This window comes from Ictidomys tridecemlineatus, chromosome 4 (assembly GCF_052094955.1).
Source record: "Ictidomys tridecemlineatus isolate mIctTri1 chromosome 4, mIctTri1.hap1, whole genome shotgun sequence".
NCBI lineage: Eukaryota > Metazoa > Chordata > Mammalia > Rodentia > Sciuridae > Ictidomys > Ictidomys tridecemlineatus.
The window spans coordinates 56,181,870-56,208,754 of record NC_135480.1 but is presented as its reverse complement, the minus strand read 5'-3'; the positions used below and the strand labels follow the sequence as shown (position 1 = coordinate 56,208,754).

Sequence of the window (26,885 nt, the reverse complement as noted above, 5' to 3'; positions counted from 1 at the left end):
CATTTTTTTATAACATGTTGTGTGAGTGTGTGTGTATATGTGTGTGTGTGTTTGTGTGTGCGTGTGAGCAGATGGAGTATATGATGTATATGGAATATGTCCTTATCCTTATGTCTTTCTATATATACTTCACCACTCCTATGATATGCTATAAAGCCAGTCACTTCATTTTAATAAAACCACCCAGACACCTGGTTCTCTATTTTCAACTTTTGGCACACTTTCTTATATTCATTAAACACTCCTTGCATATATTTAAGTTTATGTCTAAATTCACTTCTCCTCCTCATTTTTCATTTTAAATGCCAGCTTTATTAGTTACTCTAGAAATAGAGAAGTTTATTTCTGGAGCAACAGCAGTGACTAGGCACTTACTGCAGTGGTAACACAGACATCAATAAAACAGTCACAGGCTTTACTGCCATGATGTTCACAGTCTAATAGAGGATTCAGACTTAAGCTCATAATTGCACATCTCCTTTGTGTTCAAAGGCATCTTATTGCTCTAAAGGGCACTGTTTTTATTACTAAGAATTACCTGAGAATTTATTTAAATGGAAATTCCTCAGGTCAACTTCTCCTCCTCATTCTATACTGAGAAATACTATTCTTAACAAGCAACTCAGGAACCAACTTAGTCTTACATCCAAACTCCGAGCTACACTATTAAGTTCAACTGTCCTACCAACATATAAGATAGACAGACCTCCTTTTCTTACTTTATTCTAATTTTCTATTACTGTTCTCCTAAATCCTCCAATCTTCAGCTTTTTTTTATGATTACCTGATGGGCAGTTTCTTTAGTATGAAATTCAAGGTATTTATTGAACTAGACTTTTTGTTTTATTTTCAGCCTTATATGCATTTTCCTTACACATACCATTAAAAAATCCTACAACTCATTATTCCCTAAATATACTCTTTTCATTTTTAGAAATTGTTAAACTTAGGATTGAAGGCCACATAGAATATAATACAATTTTTGTGTCTGTATCCTAAGTTCCATCAATATGCCAGGTTAAAAATCATGCAAGAATGAAGGAAATTACTCCATTGCCAGAAAGATACTCTTATTAGTGATGATTGTTGTCTTTGTTTTTTGACATACATTTATGTGCCTGCTTGTTTTAATTTCCCAATTTGCTTATATGGCCTAAAAGAGAGTAATTATTTTCTTCCTTCTTTCTTTTCTTCTTTGCCCTTCCCTACCTCCCTGTTTTCTTCTTTTCTCTTTTACTTTTGTTCATTTCCTGTGATTTAATTTAACTTCTTTTCTGTCTACCAAGGTATTTTACTTTGAAATGTATTGAATTGATCTGAGAAGAAATTGGAAAAGAGAAGAAAAAAGTGAAAGAATAGGAAGAAAGCAGAAAACTTTTCAAGAAAAATTTCTCTCCAAGTCACTGAGTTGGTCATCATAATCCAAGATTTCCATCTCCAAAAACATTATTTTTCAATTACTCTCCGGAGAGCCCCTTTGACATCCTTGTTTCTCAGACTATAAATAATGGGGTTCAACATTGGAGTCACCACTGTATAGAACACAGAGATCATTTTATCCCTCTCATTCATTAGCTTGGAGTTTGGCCTCATGTAGGCAAATATTGCAGAACCATAGAAGAGACCCACCACCATGAGATGGGAGCCACAGGTAGAGAAGACCTTGAGCCTCCCCTCTCCAGAATGCATCTGGATCACAGTGCAGATGATGTTCCAGTAGGAGACCAGGATGAGGGAGACAGGAGCCAGGAGGATCACCACGCCCATGGCAAAGATGGCCATTTCTGTGCTATAAGTGTCCGATGAGGCCAGCTTCAGGAGGGCAGGAGGCTCACAGAAAAAGTGGTTAATGATATTGTTTCCTCGGTAGGGAAGACGCAAGGTGAATGTGGTGTCCACCAGGGACACAAATGCTCCACTGGCCCAGGACCCCACAGCCAGCCTGACGCATGCCCAGTGAGTCATGATGGTGGAGTAGTGCAGGGGCTTGCACACAGCCACATACCGATCATAGGACATCACTGCCAGAAGAGCACACTCTGTACACCCAGTCAGAAGTAGAACAATGATCTGCATTGAGCACCCAACAAAGGAAATGGTTTTCCTCCTCACCAGGAAGTGGACGAGCACCTGGGGCACAGTGGTAGTAGAGAAACAGAGATCAGCAAAGGACAGGTTTCTAAGGAAGAAGTACATGGGAGTGTGGAGTCTGGAGTCCATGTGAATGAGCACCACCATCAGCAGGTTTCCCAGCAAGGTCAGCAGGTAGATGATGAGGAAAAGGAGGAAGAGCAGGACTTGGGTGTGTGGGTCCTGTGAGAGGCCCAGGAAGACAAACTCTGTCACAGAGGTTTGGTTCTCCTCTCCCATGAGTGTCTGTCCCTGTTTATAGAATAGCATCAAGATAAGAAGTGCATTAGTTATTTCAGAAAACCTGAATCACTTCAATATTTTTTAATCAGCATCAAATTTGGTTCTTGATTCCTCTCTTATACTTAGTTTCCATATGCCAAAGACTGAGGTTTATTTTTTCAGCTTTAACAAATGAAAATCATTTCTATTTTTCTCCTGTTGAATCTTTTATTTATTTACCATTTAAATTTTTAAATTTGTATATCTTTATGGGTTATAGTATGGTCATGTAATTTAGATATACAATGTATATTATTGAATCAGGGAAGAAATATTTCCATCTCTTAAATCATTAAACCTGTGTCATACCATTAAGCAAATAAATGCTTTCAGATGGAAACAGTACAGAAGAGGAGATGGAAAAGGCATTAAAAAGCATATTTAATAAGATAATCAGTGAAAACTTCACAAGTCTTAGGAATGATATGAACATCCAGATCCACAAAGTTCATACAAGATGGACTTGATATAAAAAGATTCTTTCCAAAATTCATTATAAACAAGTTGTCAGAAGTCAAACAGAATCCTTAAAGCAAGAGAAAAAATTCAAGTCACACATATAAAGGAATCCCCATTCAACTTAGAGAAGTTTCTCTGCAGACAACTTTTGGCTATGAGATAGTAGGGTGATATACTCAGAGTACTGTAAGAAAAAACAAAAACTAGCAAACAATTGCAGGCCAAGAATACTAGGCCTACCATACCAATCCTTCAGAAATGAAGAAGCAAGAATGCCATATTTAGACAAGCAAAAGCAGAGGGAATTCATTGCCACTCACCAGTCTTTCCTTTTCAAAAACAGGTTGTAGGGAAGGCCAAATTCTCCTTCACATCCATCCTTGAATATAAACCCACAAGATTTTCCATTTTAAATTAAATATTTCCATGTTAAATTAATTATCTAAAATGAATGGTTTCAATGTAAGTACCTGGAAAGATAACAGCATATTTTAAAAGTTCTTTCCAACACTTTGGGGGCCTTTCTCAAAGGACAATTGAAAGAATTCAAGGAATTTTTTTTAAAAAAAAGAAAAAGGAAAACACCTAGGTATGGTGGTGCATGCCTGCAATCCCAACAGCTCCAGAGGCTGAGGCAGGAGGACTGCTGTTTCAGCCTCAGCAACAGCAATGTGCTAAGAAATTCAGTGAGACCCTGTCTCTAAATAAAATACAAAATAGAGCTGGGGATGTGGCTCAGTTGTCAAGTGCCCAGTACTGCCCCCCCCCAAAAAAAGCCAATATCTGCCGATAATTTGATGGTGTACATAAAAACTTAAAAAAACTTGAATCAAGCCTTTAATCACTGAAGAAATATTATATAAGGTTAATAATTAAACATTCCTGTGTTTTATGTACCAAAATAATCAAGTAAAATTGGGGGAAAAATGTTTTGCAATAGGAAAAATGACATGCTTATAACAGTACTATTCACAATAGCCAAGATGAGGAAAAAAACCAATATTTCCCTCAACCATTAAATGATTAAAGAAAATGTGGTACATACATTCATTGGAATGTTTTTCAGTCATAAACAAATGAAATATTAACATTTGCCACAAGATGAATGCAACTGAATAATTTCATTTTAGGAGAAATAAGCCAGGAGCAGAAAGACAAATCATTCACTTATAGAAGCTATAGAGGTTGATCTCATTGAAGCAGAGAGTAGAGTAATAGTCATTAGGGGCGAGGAGAGAAAGGCATAGACAACAATTGGTAAACAGGCAAAAAAATACAGTTATACAGGAAGATAAAGTTCTAGAGCTCTATAGCACAGTAGGGTGATTCTCATTAATGATGATTTAATGTATATTTCAAAAAAGCCAGAAGAAAGGATTTTGAATGTTCCCAAAATAAGGAAATGATAAATGTTCGAGGTGACAGATAAACTTATTACCTTTATGTCTAACAAAATATCACAGTGAAACCCATAAATGTGTCATTTTATTATGTTAATTAAAAGTAAAATAAAGGGCTGGGATATACTTCAGTTAGTAGGTATATCCTCCTCTCATGCACAAGGTCCTAGTTTCAATCCCAGCACAAAAATAAAATAAAATAAAGTAGGCCAGGGGTGGTGGCACACTCTTGCATCCCAGGAGGCTGAGGCAGGAGGATCCCAAGTTCAAAGTCAGTCTCAACAACCTAGCAAGGCCCTAAGTAGGTCTTAAGACTGTCTCAAAATAAAAACTAAAAAGGGGCTGTAGATCTGGCTTGGTGGTTCAGTGCCCCTGGGTTCAATCACTGGTACCAAAAACAAAACAAAAAGAAAAGTAATAAAAATTAAAATTAAAAAAATAATAATAAAATTATTAAAATGAAGAAGCACAGAAAACATATCCTGGAAGATATAAAATATATTATCAATTTCCCTTTATTTTATATGGTGTACACTGAGTAGGCATAAAACCTCCAACCAATAAGTACATTTTAGAACTGCAACAGACCTTAGTATAAATAGAAATGTATGATAAAATACCATCTTACATCACTGAGTTACTTAACAAAATTATGGAAGAATTGCTTAATCACTTTAGAAAATTATGTGTATAGGTCTCTGTGGAAGCAGTAATAATTTAATATTTAAGGCATTTATTTTCTTTGCTGTGACTCAAAGATCCGACCAGCACAATTGTAGAGGAGGAAGTCTTAGTCCATGGAAGGCTGGCTCCATTCTTCAGGACTGGATGTGAGGCTGAATATCATGATGGAAGAGTGTGGCAGAGGGAAACAGCTCACATGATGATCAGAAGCAGAGAGAGAAGTCTCCACTTCCAGATTCAAATATATATGCTCCAAAACCACTCCCCAATTCTCACCTTCTCCAGCCACACCCTACCACTTCAGCTACCACTCAGTTAATACCTATCAGGGAATTAATTCACTGATTGGGTTAAGACTCTCACAACCAATCATTTCTCCTCTGAACCTTCTTGCATTGTCTCACATGTGAGCTTTTGGGGGACATCTCACATCCAAACCATATATCATTCATGTGAAATTAAATAGCCTGTATATTCTGTCATCCATCCATCTATCCAATCTTTGGATTGTAAAGCTTTCCGTAATATGTATCAAAGATTTTTAAAAATTAGACAGGCTCATTGGTGCACATAAACAATCCCAACTACTCAGAGGCTCAGACAGGAGAATCTTAAGTTCAAGGCCAATCTGGATAACTTGGTGAGACCCTGTCTCAAAATAAATTTTAAAAAGGCTGAGGGAGGAAGTTCAGTGTTAGAGCATTTGTCTAGCATGCATGAAGCCCTGGGTTGAATCCCCACTGCTGTAAAATAAACAAGTAAATATAGACAGAATAAAAGAAAATGCTATTGACCTTGGCAAATAAAAATATCAGATTTCTGTGTAGTGGATGGCATTATGAATAAAATAAAAATATAATCAAAATGTATCTATGAAAATATTTACAAAAATTCCTCCTAATTATTTTATGATTCTTAGTATATGAAGACCTCTTATAATCAGTAATAAAAGGTATGAAATTGGGCTGGGGATGTGGCTCAAGCGGTAGCGCGCTAGCCTGGCATGCGTGCGGCCTGGGTTTGATCCTCAGCACCACATACAAACAAAGATGTTGTGTCCGCCAATAACTAAAAAAAAAAAATATTAAAAAATGCCCTCTCTCTCTCTCTCTCTCTCTCTCTCTCTCTCTCTCTCTCTCTCTCTCTCTCTCTAAAAAAAGGTATAAAATCCATTAGAGTATAATGTGAAGAATATAAATCCACATTCACAAAAGATAGGTAAAACTGAAAAATAAATGTGAAAAAAATGCAGATTGAAAAAATAAGACATCATATTTTGCCTTTTAGGTAAAATTTAAAATGATATAGTTTCCAAGTTTGATGATACAGCAAGATAGCTATGATAGATGGTTAAGTGAAAAACAGCCATCAGATTTCCTTTGTGATGTACATCTTAGTGTTTTTTAGATGAAGTGTGTTTGTATACGTGCATGCATTTTCAATCTGTATCCATTTCTACAGCATCTCTCACTATCATGGAAGGCTCTCAGTTCTATGGAGGCAGCATAGCTAACAGATTAGCACTAGGTTCTAAAGCTGTGCTGCTGGGTTTGAATCCTGGCTTGTTTAGTTGATGTGTGACCAACAGCAAATGACTTAGGTTTTCTGTGCCTAGCTTTGCTTAGCTATAAAAAGGTGATGCAAATTGCACCTATCTAATGATTTTATGTAACCATTCAATAAAACATAAAGAATTTGAAGAAATGAGAACAACACATATGGCTAAATCACAATAATATAGCTCTCTCTGTAAAATAAGATCATGATCTCCATCCTATTATTATTGCAAGAGTTATAAAGGACAAAGCTATAACATATGACTACTGTATTTGATTGAGGAAGATTATGATTCTCATTAATTATTTCTACCCATTGCATCCTCTGTTCTTTGCTCATCCTTTGTGATTACAACTTTATTGCTAGCAAAATCCAAATTCAAGGTCAAATGTGGTATGGGAGATTGAAAGACATCCAGGTATATTTAATGAAGGGCCAAAACAAGCATAGGTTTGATTTAATAAGGTTATTCTCTCTATTTTTAAAAACTGATTTTTTATTATGAAAGATTTCAAACATGTAAATTCATAGATGATTGCACAACAAAATTTCAAATATCCGTTGATAAAATTCCAAAATATCAATCAATTTTTATCAATTGATAATTTATTTTGTTAGACTTTATAATAACAAAATCTACCAGTGTCTAAGGATGAAGTTGAGTGATAGAGTGCTTGCCTAGCACACATGAGGCCCTGGGTTAAATTCTCAGTACCACAAAAATAAATAACAAAATGACTGAAAACTATTTAAAAACTCCTTTATTATTGAAACTCTGCAAGAGAAATTAACATTGTATATAAATCTGAAATTGGAACCTAATCTTCCCCAGATGTAAAAAATTAAAAATATAAAAATAACCATACATGAAGACTCAGGAAAACTATTATCATGCCGTAGCAGAATAGTTTGTATGCATGGATAGTCAATCCACAGAAAAATAGTCTGTTAATAGTGATGGCCCTTGGGAAGTGGGATTCTAATGGGAATAGGACTAATGGCTGAGGAGAGGCTTCTTCTTTGTTGTTTTTATGCTTATATGTGACATTTACTTTACAATTTAACCTACATTTTTAAGTAAAAAATAAAATACAAATCATTTAAAATAAAACATGAATTTTAATAGAGTACAGAAAATCTAAGTAGTAGCAAGGACAACAATGTTAGAGTAGTGGAAAAATAGACGACAAATCATGAATCTGAGTAGAAATCAGAATCAGTAGAGTATATGCTAAAGTTATCACTTCCAGAAAAGTGCACCTAATTCTGTAATTTATACTAGGACAATTGCTTAGTAGTTGACAAACAAATGATGTTTGTCCACATAATTTATCATTGAGAAAACATTTGAGAAGAAATCAGAATGTGTTTGTGCATTTCATACAGACACACATATGTAAGCATCATTAAATATTTGACAATAAGGTGATTTTACATTGATTCATGAGATAGAAGACTTTGCTATATTTGACAACCAAGGGACAAAGAAAGTATAAAGCAAAACCATTGAAACATTTATTTGCAAAAAATATTTTAAATCTATACACATTTCCAAAATAAAAATTGAAAGTAAACAATAATACTGAAAAATAAATATAAAAAACAAAGCAGATCAATGGTTAATACCTTTACTATAGAAAGCAATAAATTAAGAAGAAACTAAAAGATAAATACTATAAAAGAAAAAGTATAATTATGAATTGAAAAATTATAATAAATTTCAATCTCAGGAAATTTTTTAAAAAGAAAATTAAACTTTATGAATTCAAAATTATAATAAATTTCAATCTCAGGAAAATTTTTAAAAAGAAAATTAAACTGAATGCTTTTCTCTTAAATTAAAATTCATTAAAATGAAAAATATCTAAGTTTAAATATAATATTATTTTACTATACATAAATACCAAAATTTTTGTCTAAAATAATGTGTACAAAGTGAATCAGTGAGGATAATTATTAAATATCAAGTATATAATAAATGTTTTTAAAAAGACAAAAATAGTAGAATAGTAGCCCCCTCCCCTTTTCTGTGATTTGTTTTCTGTGGTGTCAGTTAGTTGTTGTCAAATGTACTCAATTGCAAGTGTTAGATGAAACATATTAAGTGGAAAATTTTTTAAAAAGCAATGCATAAGTTTGAAATTGTACATTTTTTATGAGTGATAGTTCATGCTGTCACCCTGTGTTTTCACCCAGGATGTCCAGTGTATCCCCACTGTATGTGCTACCAACCCATTAGTTGCTTGACAGCCAGTTAAGTTATCATATAGATAAGGAGGGATCACAGTCCTTGTGTCCAAGGAATCTTTATTTTACTTAATAATACCCCTCCAAATGCAAGAATCATAATATTGGTGATTTGTATAGGCCAAAGAAAAGATGGAAAATGCTTCTTTTAAATGAAAGGCGAAAGTTACCAACTAAATAAGGAAGGGAAAAAAATCATATGATAAGGTTGATAAGATCTATGGTACTAATGAATTGGTCTGTAAAATTATGAAGAAAAAAAATTGTTGCTAGTTTTGCTGTTAAATGTATACCTGCAAGTTATGGCTACAGTGCAGGCTAAGTGCTTGGTTAAGATAAAATATACATTAAATTTGCAGGTGAAAGATATATATAAGGTATGGTAATGTCTGCAGTTTCAGACATCCACTAGGGGTCTTGGAACATCTCCCCTGTGGATATGAAGGTACTAGTGTATCCTTACATGAACATAGAATGTTCAAATGATGGATGCTATACAAACACTAGAAAAAAAGTGAAATATGCACATTGATGCATTCCTATAATCCCACCTACTCTAGAGGCTGAGGCAGAAGAATTGCAAATTTATTTGAGGCCAGCTTGGAAATTTAGTGAGACCCTGTCTCAAAATAAAAACTAAAAAAGAGCTGTGGATATAGTTCAGTGGTAGAGCATCCCAGGGGTCAATCCTAAGTACTACAAGAAAAAAATCCACAAAATATATTACACAATATAATTCTCATTTTAATATTTGTCTCCCCAGGATGTGCATGTTTGTGTTTTTCTGAGTGATGGTGCTAGAGTGGGTTTTTCTTTTCATCTATTTTTGTTTCTATACTATTCAAATATTCTGTAACAAAAATACATTGTTTAGTAACCAGAAAACAAATAATACCTTGCAACAAATTCTTGGAAGTCCAGACCCTGCCTACTTCTTCCCTAACATTTTTTCCTTCTTTCTTATATCTGACTTTCCATACTGGAACATTTTAAACATTCTTTTAAACATCCTTTTTAAAGTTAATTAAGAGGCCTAGCATTAAGATTAATTAAGTTGGTGTTATCTCATTTAATCTTCAGTATGATCGTTCCCTTTGGTAGTAATATTTGTCCATTTTCTATAGATAATAAAACTAAGCCTGACAGTGATAAAATTAAGTTTCTCACTGTTCTACCACTGAAATGGATCCAAGATTTCTCCATCTTGGGCCCCCAGACTCTTAATTCTACTATGAGCAGATTCTTTTATTACAATATATTGTAATGAAAGTTACATGAACAGGGTATCTCTAAATAGCTTCCTGTACTGTACTCACATTTCTTCTTACAATAATTTATCCAAGACTCTACTAAGAGTCTTTGCCTCTTTTTTCAAAACCCGATAGTTGAAATAACAATTAGTGGCACAGCAGAGGAAAAGTGAAATCAAGCCCCTTTTCATTTGCTGTATACCAACACAAACAAACACTAGTTGCCTTTTCTAATATTTAATTTTTTGTTTTCTCTGCTTATCACATGTGAGATCTTTTGGAATTTATCTTCTGTGCCTTGTTTATGGCACATTTAAGTTTATATATGTTTTGCAAACAACATAATTTCCTTCTTTCTCAAGGACAAATAGTATTCCATTGCAGTTGTCCTCCCTTACTTTAAGGGATAGCTTCCAGAAACATTAGTGAATGCCTGAAACTGTGGATAACACTGAATCCTATGTTTACTGTTTTTTCCTATACATGTACAATCTTATGATAAAGTTTAATTTATAAATTAGGCAAAGGAAGAGACAGACAATAAAAAGTAGTAACAAAAAAGAAAACATAACAATATATTGTAATAAAAGTTTCATGAACATGTTTTCTCTAAATATCTTCCTGTACTGTATTCACATTTCTTCTCACAATAATTTACCCAAGTATAACTAAAACCCTGGAGAGTGGACTATATCAAAATGAGGATGAATATTAAAAATATACAGCACACGTTTCATCTCTTCCCACAGCTTTAAATCTGGGATCTAGCAAAAAAAATTTTTTTTTAATAAATAAATAACAATTCCACAGTTCTCCTAAACTTGAAAAATTTTCACAAAATTATTCTAGTTTCTTTGACTTTAACTCCCCATTAATTACCTACAGGCATCTTAAAATGAACCGTTTTTTAATGTTCTTTACTCACTGGGCAAGCCAGAGTTGACCTTTATCTTCACAATATCCAGAAAAAAGATTTCCACATACTTGTCATTGTTACATTGTCTTCTAATTATTTATCAACATATTTCCAGACTGAGTTATTCCTTCAAGAAACAATATATATTATTTATCTCTGTGATCAGTATTTCAATATTACTTCATACATACCGGTTGGATGAGTGAATGAATGAATAAATGGGCTCTTGATGACACCCTAGTGCTAACACATTCACTCCTTCAAGGGAAGTATGAGAGAGAAGGGGTGGGGGTGAGGGCCACTGAGACCTTGAGCTCTGGCGTCAGGATGGCAAGGTCTTGACTTAGGAACCACCAAAATTCATCACCAGGTTAACAAGCTCAGGAACTCAACACCAGCCATGTCTCCATGGAGGAGGGTGAGTTCACTTCTTTTATGGGAAGGGAAGGTGGCTTCGTGCTTTCACATACTGCTCAAAACATCACTCAACCTGTGTGGACATCCAGGGAAGTCTGAACTCAACAAGTCCCTGCTTGTGTCTCCAGGACTGAAGGCTCAGATTCTAGCCTAGTCCTATCAGTTCCCAATGCCCAAACTCAAGTGGCTAAAGAGAATGAGGGAGGAAGCCCTATAGGGGGTGCTCTGAGACAGCCAGAGGCAGAGGAGAACCTCCAGATTAGCCTTTAGTGCCAAAGGAGAGGCAGTGGGTGTCCACAGCCCTTGCTCTGGTCCTGCAAGACCTTAACCATCCTCAGAGGAGTTGCAGAACAGGATTCATGAGGAACACCTATTGTCTATGGAAACCAGCTGGGAAGGGAAGAAAGGAGAGTGAAAAGCAAAGCCCACCTCTTCAAGAAGAGAATCAAGAATCAGGCTGCTTAAAAGGATGAACTCTCCCCACCCCCACCCATCATCCTACCCACTCTCACCTGGAGCACTGGCAGGTGTAAGCCCAGGAAATGAGTGCAGTGATGGAGAGGACTGGCAAATGAGGAAAGGTGCAGATTCTGCAGCCTGTGAATTCTTCTCTAATTCTTCACTGCAGTTTCCCAAATATGCTGAGGTTGGGACATCATCTTACCCTGTCCCAAGGCAAGGAGTACTATTTCAATATAGGACACAATCCCAATCATAAGGAACCAGCCTGGAGGATCTTCCTGAAGGAAGTCTTCAAACCTGAGCTCCTGAGAGCTGTTATACTCAGGGAATTCCCTGGAGCAACCAGTGCAGTGAACTTTCTGAACCTTTCTACAATAAGAGATCCCCAGGGCATTTTAAAATTATAATTACAAGCCCAAGTCTCATCTGAAATTGGGTACTACAATGAGGTTTTTTGAGTGTGACTTTCTGGGGTTGCCATGTTCCTTGTCAAAAAATTTAAAATCAAGATATTAATAATGAAATGTAAGGCAAGTGACTCAAGCATATCATGCATCATCTGGATGATACATCACAAACTAATAATTACCAGGGTAGTTCAGAACCTTTACACTTCTACTCAAAATGTCCGGACTGTCTTCTGCTAAAGACATCCAAAGCCCTCCCCCCACTCCGACACACACACACATACACACACACACACACATACACACACACACACACATACATATACACACACACGAAAACCTAGAGGTATGGGCACAAACCAAGATGTACATACTATGTAAACTAAGGTATTGAAATTGAAATGTAGCTGCTGAGATACAGAAGAGTAGTGTGAAGTCAGCACACAACACAAGCCAATATGAAAAAGTCCAACAGAAGAATTCTTGATTTCCCCTGCTAATACTCTACTTTTGAGTCTCTCCACCATCCACAGAATTCTGAGGCCAAAAATTAGCAAAGATTCCAGGCTTCTCTTTTATCAACTATGTGTCCTACCTATCCACCTGTCTTGCCATCTGCTTGGCCTCACCATTGGCACAACCCTAGCTCAGAACCTCATCTCTTACCTGAGCTAGAACTCATTCACTGATGCATTTTCTTGCTTTCATGCTGGTTCTTTTACATTCATTCTCCATGTAATCCTCAAAGTGATTTTTCAAAACACAATATCAGGATGGTTTTCTATTGAAAGTAAAATGAAATCAAGTCACATTTTCAGGACTTTCAAAACTGTCAAAAGGTTGAATTTCATCATGCAAAAAGGTATGTCCACGTGGAAGTTCTCAGCGTGTTACATGGAGAGAAGGTCATGTTAAGCCAGCAGTAGAGATTGGATTTATGCTAAAAAAATAGAAAATAAATAAAAAAACAGGGAATGGCTGGGGAGACTGAGGCAGGAGGATCATAAGTTCAAAGCCAGCCTCAGCAAATTAGCAAGGCCCCAAGCAACTCAGCTACCCAGGAAGACCCTGTCTCTAAAATTTAAAAAAATAAAAAAATAAACAGAAAAAAAGGAAAGTAAAGCCTAGAAGCCAGAAGAACTGAAAGAGGAAGGAAGCCTCCTCCTCCAGAGCCTTGAGGGGGAGCTTGTTCTACTGACGTCTTGATTTAGGACTTCTGGCCTCCAGAACTTTTTGTCCTGTTTTTGTTGTTGTTGTTGTTGTTGTTGCTGCTGCTGTTATTTGTTGGTTTGTTTGTTTTTCTATTTTTATGCTTTTTTTAAGGCACAAATTTTGTGATAATTTGTTAAGATAGCCCCCAGGAAATTGATACAAATACCCTATTGATGTGATTCTACCTCTTCCTATAATGCCCTTCATTATCACTCTCTGTTAACTCATAACACATCTTCTTTTTTTTTAAGAGAGAGAGAGAATTTCTTTAATATTTATTTTTCAGTTTTTGGCGGACACAATATCTTTATTTTATTTTATGTGGTGCTGAGGATCCAACCCAGCGCCCCACGCATGCCCTGCACATGCCAGGCAAGCGTGTTACCACTTGAGCCACATCCCCAGCCCCTCATAACACATCTTCTAAGTCTGAATCTCAATCATCATATTCCTGTTCAAGTCATTAGCCTCCCTGTTTTTCTGCCTGGACCTTCTTCTCCCAAATCTCTCCTTCGTGGGTTTTCCTTTCTTCTCAATATTTTGGCCCCTCAGTACAATTGCTAAATTCTGAGAGATTTGAAAAGTCCTTTAACTATAATGTAGCTTTCCCTGATCACCCACTTGAAATTGCAATCCCCCTTCCTTTGGTTTATTTCTTTTTATAACACTCCCTGATGTCAGACATATATGTATTGTGATTTTTATGCTTTATCACCCTTGAACTTGAGTTCAAGTTTTATGGAAGTAGGAATTATAAACTGCCGGGTTTCTGTTCTCGTGACTAAAAGGCTCAGGGGTCACTCCAGTTGAACTGGGCTAACTGGGCTGTGCAAAATAACCACACAAGAGACACAAATAGCTTTTTCTTTGGGGTCGCTGTGACAGCTTCTCTGACCTTAAGAGTTCGCAGGGAGAGAGAGAGTGAGAGCACATGCTGACCCCTTTTATTGAGGAGAAGCTGTTCAAATGAGGCAAGGGGTCATGTTTCAGGGGGCTGAGTATCTTCATGATGTCCACTGTCAGCAGGTTGACTGACACCTGGTTAGGCAACACCCAAGAGCACAGTAAGAGAAGGGGACACACACAAGACACTTCCATGGAAGTTTCTATCCTAAACAGGGCAAGGAATTATATTACAAAGGAACAGGTGAGCATAGCTTCACCCATGGGGCTGTAGCAAGACACACCCATGCACGAGACACTGACCCCCGAACACAAGAAGGGTGGGGAAAGCTCTGCCACATTTCTGTGACTGAGCATCTCAGCACTCAGCAGGGGAGTGTGATTCAGTCACGTGTAAGGTTGGTCTCCCACAGTAAACATAATTCATTGCCATGTATTAAACACTTAGTAGAGTGTGCAATAAATATTTAGTGAGTACATGAGTTAGATATACACTGAGTAAATGAAGTTACACTGTGCAATTGAAATCAATATCGTGAGTTGATTAAATGCAAAACATACAACCTGTGTCAGCTAAGGAGTTCCACAACAGGCCATCCCATGATGTCCTCAAGTCTCTGCTCCCCCAATTCTGGTGCAGTGCTCCTTGGGTACCCTACCTATGGCTCAGGTGCACTTGGGCACAGCTTGGACCAGTGCTCCTGTGGTACAACTAGTAAGCCTTATTAGTAGCCACATGATGCTAATTTTGCAAGCATAATGAGTGCCTGGGTAGTGAAGTCACAGCTGTCTCCACCTAAATATAAAAAGATGCTTCAGACAGTCTTGGGGGCCAACTAAACTTTTCTCCAAGAGTGAGGTTTCCACAACAAACCTTGAGGTTAAGACCGACCCTGAGACTTTAGTACTATAGATCTACCAGTGTGCAATACTAACCTGGGAAACCTGCAGGTACCCAAACCTAATCTCTGAAAGCTGCAGCATGGGCAACAGTCAGCAGACATCGGCTTGACAAGGGTTTGGGGGCCCAAATCTTGTCCCAGTGTGACCAAAAGTATGATATGGAGTCAAAGATTATTCTCAAGATTCATATTTTTAGTGTAACTTCTCTGGTTGGGTTTCAGACTTACTTGTGACCTGTTACTCCTCCTTTCTATCCCACTGCTCCCTTTTTAACAGGGAATATCTAGCATCTCCTTTCTCCATCACTGAATTTTGAAAGTACTTAACTTGTTTGATCTCACAGGTTAACAGCTAGAGAGCAATGTGCCTCAGTCTCACCCTTATCTTATGTAAATTACTCTGGACTTCAGAGTTTTGGGTTGGTGCTGAAATGTATGAAGACTTTGGAGGCTATTGATGTGCAACAGATGTATTTTTCATATGAGACATGGATTTTGTATGTCACAGATAGAATGCTATAGTTTGACTGTACCCGCTCCAAAATCCAGGTTGAAATTTAATGGCAATATGATAGTATTAAGAGGTGAAGGTCATGAAGAACTGGTAAGGTCGTGAGGTTCACCCAACATTAATGTGTTTCCAGCCCTTATAAGATAGAATCCACACAGTGTTCAGCTCACTTGTCCTTCCACACTGTGCCATGTGGGAACAATGGTTGTCCCTTTTGCAGGATACAGCTACGAGTTGCCAGGTTGGAAGCAGACATAGGCCTTTCCTAAACCCTGACTCCATTTGACCCTGGATCTTAACTCTCAGCCTCCCAAACAGCAAGAAATAAATTTTTGCTCTTTCTAAATGACTCCCTCTACATTATTTATAGCAGCATAAATAGATACATGGTCTTGTCATAGGATTAACTAATTGTATCATATTCTGCAGAGGTGCTTATGCTCCAGAGTAACCAATTTTTCTATAGGTTGACTTGAGATGAGATGAACAGATCCTTTTATATTAGGAGCTTTATTTTAAAAGGTTATAATTAATTGGAAAATTAATTTTGTCATTTTTTTGTGATCACAGATTCACAATACTTCAAAGAATTTATGTGGTTGACATTCTGGTAGATACTATCCAATCTGTGATGTTCATTTTTTTTTTTTTTTCGGGAATGACCTCAGAAAGTAAATAAATTTTATTTCTCTGAAAAAACAGATTGTGTTTTTTTTTTTTATTGGTTGTTCAAAACCTTATAACTCACTGTGATGTTCATTATATGAAGATAATTTTAATCTAATCTTTTAATTTCTAGTTTGAAGGGAATCTGATTATTGTGTTTATCTATCTAAAGTTCTAATCTCATCTGTAATTTTCTCAATTAGCAAACACTTAGTGAGTTATTTGTATGCAAATCACCAGGTCTTCATTATGACAGTGATGCATTTAAGCAATTGGTTGTGCAAAATTTTCTCACTCTAGAAGCAACATACACCATAGGACACCGATTACAATGGCCACAGCATCAATAGGCCATGCAGTCTGATGTGAACTTCTCAGTTCATCACAGGCTGAAATGCTGTTATGTGGCAAAGGATGGTTCCTCAAGAGGTTTGTTATGTTTATTCTTAGTTTTACAATTACTCTATTTAAGCATTATAATAAGTTATAATTCTTTTTGTTCTGGAAAGTATTTAAATTGAAACATCATAAAATAAGTGTCTGGCAGCATAGCAGGTCCTGAAAAATTCCAATCCATTATTCACACAAGGAAGTGTGAATAATGTTTTCACAATTGTACTAGAAACTGTGGCAGAAAATGAAGAATTAAACATTCTGATTAACAGTGATTGTGAGAGGTTGATGATGACACCAATAAGGAGGATTCTTATTGAGTAATAAACACCCCGATTAGACAGGACTGGGGGAGAAAAGGATATCTCTGACAGGGTGGAGACAGCACATAGTGTACAGTGAATAGAGGGCCCTGTCTTTAGTATATTAAGAGTAGATATTTCCTTCAAAGAATGACACAAAACAGAAGGGGAAAAAATGAAACAATGGCATGAAAATAGGAAATTTTCAAGAAAAATCCCTTCTCTCCACATCCCTAAAATGGTCATCATAATCCAAGATCTCCACCTCCAAAACGATTATTTTGCAGTTACTCTCTGGAGAGCCCCTTTGACATCCTTGTTTCTCAGACTATAAATAATGGGGTTCAACATTGGAGTCACCACTGTATAGAACACAGAGATCATTTTATCTCGCTCTTTTGTGGTCTTGGAGTTTGGCCTCATGTAGGCAAATATTCCAGACCCATAGAAGAGGATGACAACAATGAGATGGGAGCCACAGGTAGAGAAGACCTTGAGCCTCCCCTCTCCAGAATGCATCTGGATCACAGTGCAGATGATGTTCCAGTAGGAGACCAGGATGAGGGAGACAGGAGCCAGGAGGATCACCACGCCCATGGCAAAGATGGCCATTTCTGTGCTGTAAGTATCTGCTGAGGCCAGCTTCAGGAGGGCAGGAGGCTCACAGAAAAAGTGGTTAATGATATTGTTTCCTCGGTAGGGAAGACGCAAGGTGAATGTGGTGTCCACCAGGGACACAAATGCTCCACTGGCCCAGGACCCCACAGCCAGCCTGACGCATGCCCAGTGGGTCATGATGGTGGAGTAGTGCAGAGGCTTGCACACAGCCACATACCGATCATAGGACATCACCGCCAGAAGAGCACACTCTGTACACCCAGTCAGAAGCAGAACAATGATCTGAATTGAGCACCCAGCAAAGGAAATGGTTTTCCTCCTCACCAGGAAGTGGACGAGCACCTGGGGCACAGTGGTAGTAGAGAAACAGAGATCAGCAAAGGACAGGTTTCTAAGGAAGAAGTACATGGGAGTGTGGAGTCTGGAGTCCATGTGAATGAGCACCACCATCAGCAGGTTTCCCAGCAAGGTCAGCAGGTAGATGATGAGGAAAAGGAGGAAGAGAAGGACTTGGGTGTGTGGGTCCTGTGAGAGGCCCAGGAGGATAAACTCTGTCACAGAGGTTTGGTTCTCCTCTCCCATGAGTGTCTGTCCCTGTTTATAGAAGAGCATCAAGATAAGAAGTGCATTAGTTATTTCAGAAAACCTGCATAACTTAGATATTTTCTAATCAATATCCAAAGTTTGGTTCTTGATTTATGACTTTATACATGGTTTTCTTATGCCAAAAGTCTGGTTTTCTTTTCCTTCACTTCAACCATTGAAAGCCATTTATATTTATTCTCCCCTTGGATCTTTTAGTAGCACCAGTACAAAAAATCATACTGAGTTTGCTGCATATCAACCCACAAATGAACCACCTGTGAGGAGAAAATAATGATGCTTACTGTGCAACCTTCCAAGTAGTTTTAGGAAGAAAACAAATGATGTGATTTTGAACCAGTTAGAATATCATGCTGTGAACTGCTTATTATCATATATGAAAGTTGATATTTTTCATCATATTTACAAAATGGTCATAAAGAATCACTCTGACCAAGGGGGAAAAAAGTTAAGTAATGGATGATATAGTATTCTGTGATCCTGTTCCCAGAGTCATTTGTTTTTAACATAAAGAGCATTCTCTGGAATATCAGTAAAAAATAGCTGCTTTTTGGTCATTGAACTCAGTAGCTCATTTATACATCCCCTAATCTACACACTTTCCTCTCGATTTGCACAATGTCATTTGGCATTAATAACACTCATTATCATCTATTGTGCATTTCCTGGAGTCCGTTGTTATTAACAATATCTTTGAAATCCATGAGACAGTTATTATTGTTTCCAATGTATAAAAGATAAGACTCAAAAAACATTTTGAAACTAGTTTCTGAGAGCCCTGCCCACTCCTTCTGCACCCTGCAATTTCTTTCTTCCTCAGAACTGCTTGTACAGGTTAAAGTTATGCACAACTCTGTTTCTCACATCCACTCCTTAAAGAGAAGCTCACATTCCCTTTCCATTTCCAGAGTTAGAACTAATCTTCATGGCAGAGTAATGAATAGATATAAAACTAACAGTCAAGCATATCTTAACAGTTATTTTTCAATATTTTGATGGGTCTTGTCCAACAACTAATAGAAAATATTAAGGGAACAAATATTTAGAAAAGTGACAAACATTATTTGCAGATAAAATAATTGTATATCTTTTTAAAAAATCAAAGAAGATTCTAGCCTATGTAAACTAGGCAGAAATGTTATCTGATACAAACTGAACAATTAAATATCCCTAGGCTATTATATACCAATTAAAATTATAGTAAAAAAAATCCTTTAGAAAAAGAACAATGGCTAAACTTACCAACGTATATACTTCAGAAACTTTCAAGATCTATTTGAAGAAAACTATGAAACACAATATCTACATAAATGAATAGGTATATTAGGTATATTGATTTTATGGAAAGAATAATAAGTTCTTTTAAAGAGATTCACTGCAATTCCAAGCAAGTTTACAGAGTATTTTTGTGAGGAAAGTTAGCACAATTCTTCAAAATTTTACCTGGATGAGTAATTTTGTGATACAAAATGTGATATTGGGAAAAAAACAAGGGAGTAAAAATATATTCTACTTGACATAAAAATATATTTTCAACTTTATCTAAGTAATATAGTGTATTAATGATCATGTTTAGAGAATTTGAGTGACATTATAGTATGTAATTCATTCTAATACATATAAAAACTTAAGGACAAAGAAGGCATTTTAAATAAGAGCATTATTAACAAAATAAGGAGTAGTTGCTTATTCACTTTAAAATTATGCATTTATATGCATATTTATGTACACAAATCAGTATAATAATTTACCTCAAGTATATTAATGATCTATTTTAATTAGTTTTTGGTAGGAACACAGATTGGTACAGCTATCAGGGACAAATTTATGAAAGTTTCTAAAATTAAAAATAGAACTACCATATAATCCAGAAAAATCCTTTTTTTTTTTTCTGGGGAAAATACCCAAAGGAAATGAAATCACCACCTCAGAGAGATATTTGTGTTTCCACACTGATTGCAGCATTATTAACAATAGCCAAAATATTAAAAACAACCTAAATGTTTGTCCATGGATGAATGGATAAGGAAATTGTGGAGTGCTTGTGTGTGTGTATGTGTGTGTGTGTGTGTGTGTGTACGTGTGTAAAGTGAATACTAGTCATCTCAAAAGAGAATGAGGTCTTCCCTTCATCATATTGTGGATGAAACCAGCCTGGCAGAGAGGCTAAGTGAGATAGGAATGATAAAGAAACAAAAATATTGGCACAATCTCACTTATATGTGGAATCTACAAAGAAACATCCAAATACACACACACGGAAAACAAAACAGTGGTTACCAGGGTTTGGAGTGAGTAGTGGTTTGGAAATGGGTAGAGGTAGTTTAGAGGATAAAAGGGGCAGATGTGTAGGATGAGCAAGTCTAGAGATCTAATGGACAACATGAAGACCACAGGTGATAAAATCGTACTATATTTGGGATTCAGGCCAAATAAATAGAATTTAGCAGCTCTTGCCACAAAAAAATTACAAAACAAAAGGGTAACTATGTGAGATGATGCATATGTTAATTCGCTTCACCTTTATCCTATTCTTATGTATCTAATAACGTTATGTTGTACATCTTAAATGTACACAAAAGTTATTTTAAAATTTCTTTGAAATTAGGTAGCATGAGTTTCCAGCATTCATTCATTCACTCTTTCTCTTCTTCTCTCCTTCTCCCCCATTTTCCATCCAATTCCTGAATGATAAAATATATTATAAATATACACCAAAAATTTTATAAAGGAAAATGCTAACTTGCAAATTCAAAGATATCAGATTTGTATGTAGTGGGTGCCACAAACAAAATAAAAATATAAATATTACATGTCTGGCAAAACATTTGCAAAATATCTAACAAAGACATTATTTTTATAAAATATGAAAGTCTCTTAAAATCAGCCAAAAAAATTATCCACTAGAAGTTACGCAAAACTTAAATGCTAGTTCACAAAAATAGGTAAAACTAAACAAAAAGCATAAAACAAAGGCATGCTGACTGGGGTAAGAAGAAATCTTAGAGTAGTTTTGATTTGCATTTCTCTAATTGCTAGAGATGTTGAACATTTTTTCATGTTTGTTGATTGGTTGTATATCTTCTTCTGTGAAGTGTCTTTCAGTTCTTTATCTCATTTATTGATTGGGTTCTTTTTCTTTTTTAAAAAATTTTGATGTTAAGTTTTCTGAGTTCTTTATATATCCTGAAGATTAATGCTATACTCATACATTGATGGTGGGACTGCAAATTGTTACAACCATTATGAAAAGCAGTATGAAGATTCCTCAGAAAACTTGGAATGAAACCACCATTTGACCCAGCTATCCCCCTCCTCCATTTATACCCAAAGGACTTAAAATCAACACATTACAGTGACGTAACCACATCAATGTTTATAACAGCTCAACTCACAATAGCCAAACTATGGAAACAACAGATGAATAGATAATAAAAATGTGCTATATATACACAATGGAATATTACTTAGCCTTAAAAAGAATAAAATTATGGCATTTGCTGGTTAATGGATGGAGCTGGAGAATATCATGCTAAGCAAAATAAAACAATACCAAAGAAACCAAAGGCTGAATGTTTTCTCTGACATACAGAGGCTGACTCACAATAAGGGTGCAGGAGCTAAGGAAGAATAGAGTTACTTTAGATTAGGTAGAGAGGAGTGAAGGAAGGGGAGAGGGCAAAAGGGCAAGAAGGATAGTAGAATGAATCAGACATCATTATCCTATGTACATATATGACTACCTGACCAGTGGGATTCTACATCATGCACAACCAGAAAAATGAGAAATTATACTCCATTTATGTGTGATGTATCATAGTGCAATCTACTGTCATGTATAACTAATTAAAGCTAAAAAATACTCATTTAAACAACAAATGAGATATCATATTTGTCTTTTAGGTAAAATTTAAAATGATACAATTTCCAAGTTTGATAAGGTAATAAGATGACTGTAATGGATTGGTAAGTGAAAAGGAAGCCATCAAATTTCATACATGATATATAATTTGAATCTTTTACATAAAGTGTGAATGCATATGTATGTTTGCATATGTGTGTATTTATGTGTATTTTTAATATGTATCTATTCTATAGCATTTCTCCTGCCCTGTGAATCCACTGACCATGGACTGTAGTCAGCTGTACAGAGAGCAATCAGCAGGGGGCTCTACCCCTGTGCTGCTGGGTGTGAATACTGGCTAATTTAGTTGATGTGTGATAACAGAAAATGATTTAACTCTTCTGTGCCTTGTTTTTATTCAACTATAAAATGGTGATACAAATTGTCTATATCTAATGCCTTCGTGTAAATATTCAACAAAAGAAAAGACGTTTGAAGAATTTAGAACAACATCAAAAACGTTGGCAGGATATTTAAGATAAAAGAGTGGGTTCTAAAATATTTCACATTGTTTTTCTCATTTCAGGCTAGCTCAAAATATTATATAAAATCTCACTTTAATAATGGACTCATGATCTCTATCCTATTATTAGAAAGAACAGACCTAGTTACACATGGATACTGTGATCAATTGAGGATGATTATTATTCTTATTAATTATTTCTACCATTTGCATTCTTTTATTCTTTGTTCTTCTGTTGGGGCTGGAACTGTGTTGCTAGTAAAATTCAAAGCCAAGGTGAAATGTGATAAGGAAGAATGAAAGTCTTCCAAGTATATGTAATGAGGGTCAAGCTTAGGTTAGATTTAATCAGGCTATTCTCTCCATTTATTAAACTTTTTTATTATGGCCCAGTATATATAAATGCATGGAGCTAATACAACAAAATTTCAAGTATCTATCAATGAGATTCCAATGTATTAGTCAAGTTTGATTAATTGATCTTTTAGTATTTTAGTGTGATTTAAATAACAAAATCTACTTTAAATTATTTAGAAACTCCTTTGTAATGGAAACTACAAGAGAAATTAACATTGTCATGTAAGTAAAATTAAAACTCAATCTTTCCTCAAGATTAAAAATAAAAATAAACATATGTAAGGAGTCCTGGGAAAACTACTTTCATGCCATAGCAGAATAGTTTGTATACATGGTTAATCAATCCATTGAAAATATTCTCTTAATGGTGATTACCCTTGGGAAACAGAACTCTAGGGGAAACAGGCTAATGGCGAAGGACTTTCTTTTTTATGCTGATGTGTATTGTTTGTTTTACCATTTACTCTGCATTTTCTAAGTAAAAAGGAGCTAAAAATATTTTGAACAAATAAATATTTTTAAAAAAACATATGAAGAGATTTTAATGTAGACAATATAAATAATAACAGTGAGATGGTTTTAAAATAGGAGAAAAAAATAGTCAAAGTATGGGACAGAATACAAACCAGAATCAGCAGAAGCTGCCTAAAAGTTAGTTATATGCCAAAGATATTTCTAATAAGCCAGAAAAATGATGAACAGTATTCCATAATCCTACTTAGGGAATGCAGCAATAGTGTCAAATAAAATGTATCCACAAAACATCACAGAGAAAACATTCCAGAGGCATCCATGATGTGTACGCATGCATCACACACAAACATACATATGGACACAGCCCTAGATATTTAAAAACAAGGTGACTATTGGCTGACTTCATGAGGTAGATTGCTGAACCTGATGACAAAGGTACAAATGACAAATGGAAACAACTATAACTTTGACTCAAAATATTTTAAATATATACACATTCACAATATAAAATTTGAGCAACAAAATGAAGAAAATAACCATAACATACATAATGGATCAAGAATTAATATCTTTAGGGGCTGGGTTTGTGGCTCAATGGTAGAGCACTTGCCTAGCACGTGCAAGGCCCTGGGTTCAAACCTCAGCATCACGTAAAAATAAATAAATAAAACAAAGATATTGTGTCCAACTAAAACTTATTTTTTTAAAAAAAGTAATATCTTTAGTCTGGAAAGTGTTATGATGTATTCATAAGGAAATACAAGACAAATATTACAGCAAAATAAATATATATATGAACTGACAATTCATAATAAATTTCAATCTCAGTACAATTTAGCAAAGCCAGTTAAAATGACTTTTTTTCTCATCAGAGGAACTTGACATTTCAAAATTTATAACGTGATAACAAAGTTCTTATACCACTGAAAATAAAAATTAGTAAAATCTGCATGAGGGGTATGTTGTCAATATATAGAAAATGGGTTAAAATGAGAAATATACCTTGATAAAGTAAATTCAGTCTTTTGTAATAGACATAACAATAGTTTGTCAAAAACAATGTAGGCAAAATTATTTTATATGCATGTTTATTATATTTATATGCATGTTTATTATAAGTATACAGCATTGATAAAAAGAACACAAAGGGGAATAAAGGGAAGGAACATAACTTTCCTATGTTCATACATGAATACATTACCAGTGAAATTCCACATCATATACAACCACAAGAAGGTGATCCTAAGCAGAGTAACTTATACTACATGTATGTATAATATATCAACATACGCTCTACTGTCATGTATACTGAAAAACAACAAGTAAAAAAAACCAAAGGTTAAAAAATCCAAATATCAGCCAGGTGAGGTGGCACATGGCTGTAATCTCAGTGGCTTGGGAGGCTGAGACAGAAGGATCCTTAATTCAAAGCCAGCTTTAGAAAAAGCAAGGTGCTAAGCAACTCAGTAAGATCCTATCTCTAAGTAACATACAAAATAGAGCTGGGGATGTGACTTACTAGTTGAGTGCCCCTGAGTTCAATCCCCAGTACCAAAAAAATATGTATAATTATATATATATCAGAAAATCCAAATGATGAAATACAACATAGTCACTAAAAATGTCAAATGTTTTAAAACATCAAAAACGTTGGCAGGATATTTAAGATAAAAGAGTGGGTTCTAAAATATTTCACACTGTTTTTCTCATTTCAACATTTGTCTTTCAAAGTTGTGCATGCATATTTTTCTGGGTGTTGGAATAACAAGTGATTTTCTCTTTTCATCTTTGTAGTTTTTTTTGGGGGGAGGGGATGGCAGGGGTATACCAGGGATTGAACTCTGGGGCACTCAGCCACTGAGCCACATCCCCAGGCCTATTTTGTATTTTATTTAGAGACAGCGTCTCACTGAGTTGCTTAGCACCTCGCTTTTGCTGAGGCTTGCTTTGAATTAAGGATCCTCCTGCCTCAAGGCTTCAGAGCTGCTGGGATTACAGGTGTGTGCCACTGCGCCCCATCAATCTTTTTTTGACTTTATAATTCCTAAATGCTTTAACACAAAAGCATATTGTTTGCAATCTGACAATGAATAATAACTTTCCACTAGATCCATTATAATCTGGACCCCTCTTCACTTCTTCACTGCCAACTCTTCTCTCTTTAAATCCTCCAACTTTATGAACATCCTTTTCTAAAGCTGCTACTGATTGAGAAGCCTTGCATTAAACTTTTTAAGCATAATTTTATTCGACCTTCAGAAGATGCTACTCTTTGTCCAACCTATCTATTTTGTAAAACTAAGTCATAGGGTGATAAAGTATGATTTATAGGTTCAAAGCTGGGCTTGGAACCCAGGTTCCCAGATCCAGGTCACATTCTCTTATCCACTACCCTATATTACCTCTTTTTCAAAACCTGATAATGTTGAAGTAATAATTGGTGGTAATGCAAAACAAGAGTGAAATCAAGTAGACTTTTATTTTGTTGTACACTAACATAGACACTAGCTGCTTTTCTTGATTCTTATTTTTTATTGTTTTCTTGAGTTTAATTTAATTCCACTATCAAACATTCTCAGTATTTCTTACTTTAAAGAGAAAAAAAAAACAGCACAAGTTACCACCAGCAAGAGTTGGAAGTGAGTCCAATGTACACTGCTGGATGAATGGGTAAACCCAACTTGGTATGCTCATACAATGGAATATTATTTTGCTCTAAAAAGAAGGAAATCCTATCATACGCTGTGTCATAGATGGATCGTGAGACTGTTTCGCTAAGTGAAATGAACCAGTCACAAGAAGACAAAAGTTATGAGTCTTCTTATATGCAACTCATAGAAACAGAAAATGCAGTGATGGTTTCCAGTGGCTTATGGAGCAAGAAAAATATAGAGTTTTGCTCAGTAGATATAGAGTTTGTTTTACAAGATGAAAAATATAGGTGAAATACTGCTGAACTGTATACTTAAAATGGTAAAGATGATAAGTATTACTGTTTTACCACAATTTTTTAAAAAATTATTTTTGCTTAAAAATAGTAAATCTTTACAACTTTCATTTATCTTATTATTCCTTTTATCCATTATCTAATTTTTGTTTACCTGTTTTATTACTGAATTTATCTTGCATCTATTTAGCAGCTACTGCTTCTGTTTTGTATCATACCACTAACTCCTCAAATCCTTTCATCCTCATTATTATTTCCATGAGTGTATTATAACAATTTTATTGAAGCAAAGATCTTTTATCATTTCATATCCTCCTCAATCTCTATGGCATGTGATATAACTTAACTATAAATATATCTTTAAATCACTTGGCAATTGTCAGAGACTGTATCTCGTGGCTTTTGTTCTTTTATTATGC

At 35.5% G+C, this 26,885-nt stretch overlaps 2 protein-coding genes across 2 annotated transcripts; both read right to left on the bottom strand.

Annotated features, from left to right (window-relative positions):
• Positions 1–1,446: 1,446 nt before the first annotated feature.
• LOC144376810 (olfactory receptor 2D3-like) lies at positions 1,447–2,370 on the bottom strand. Its single transcript, XM_078045088.1, has one exon. It carries the CDS (start codon positions 2,368–2,370, stop codon positions 1,447–1,449), a length of 924 nt encoding a protein of 307 aa, XP_077901214.1.
• A 15,006-nt stretch (positions 2,371–17,376) lies between these two features.
• LOC106145521 (olfactory receptor 2D3) lies at positions 17,377–18,300 on the bottom strand. Its single transcript, XM_013366271.2, has one exon. The coding sequence runs from the start codon at positions 18,298–18,300 to the stop codon at positions 17,377–17,379; it is 924 nt and encodes a 307-aa protein (XP_013221725.2).
• Between the last annotated feature and the right edge of the window lie 8,585 nt (positions 18,301–26,885).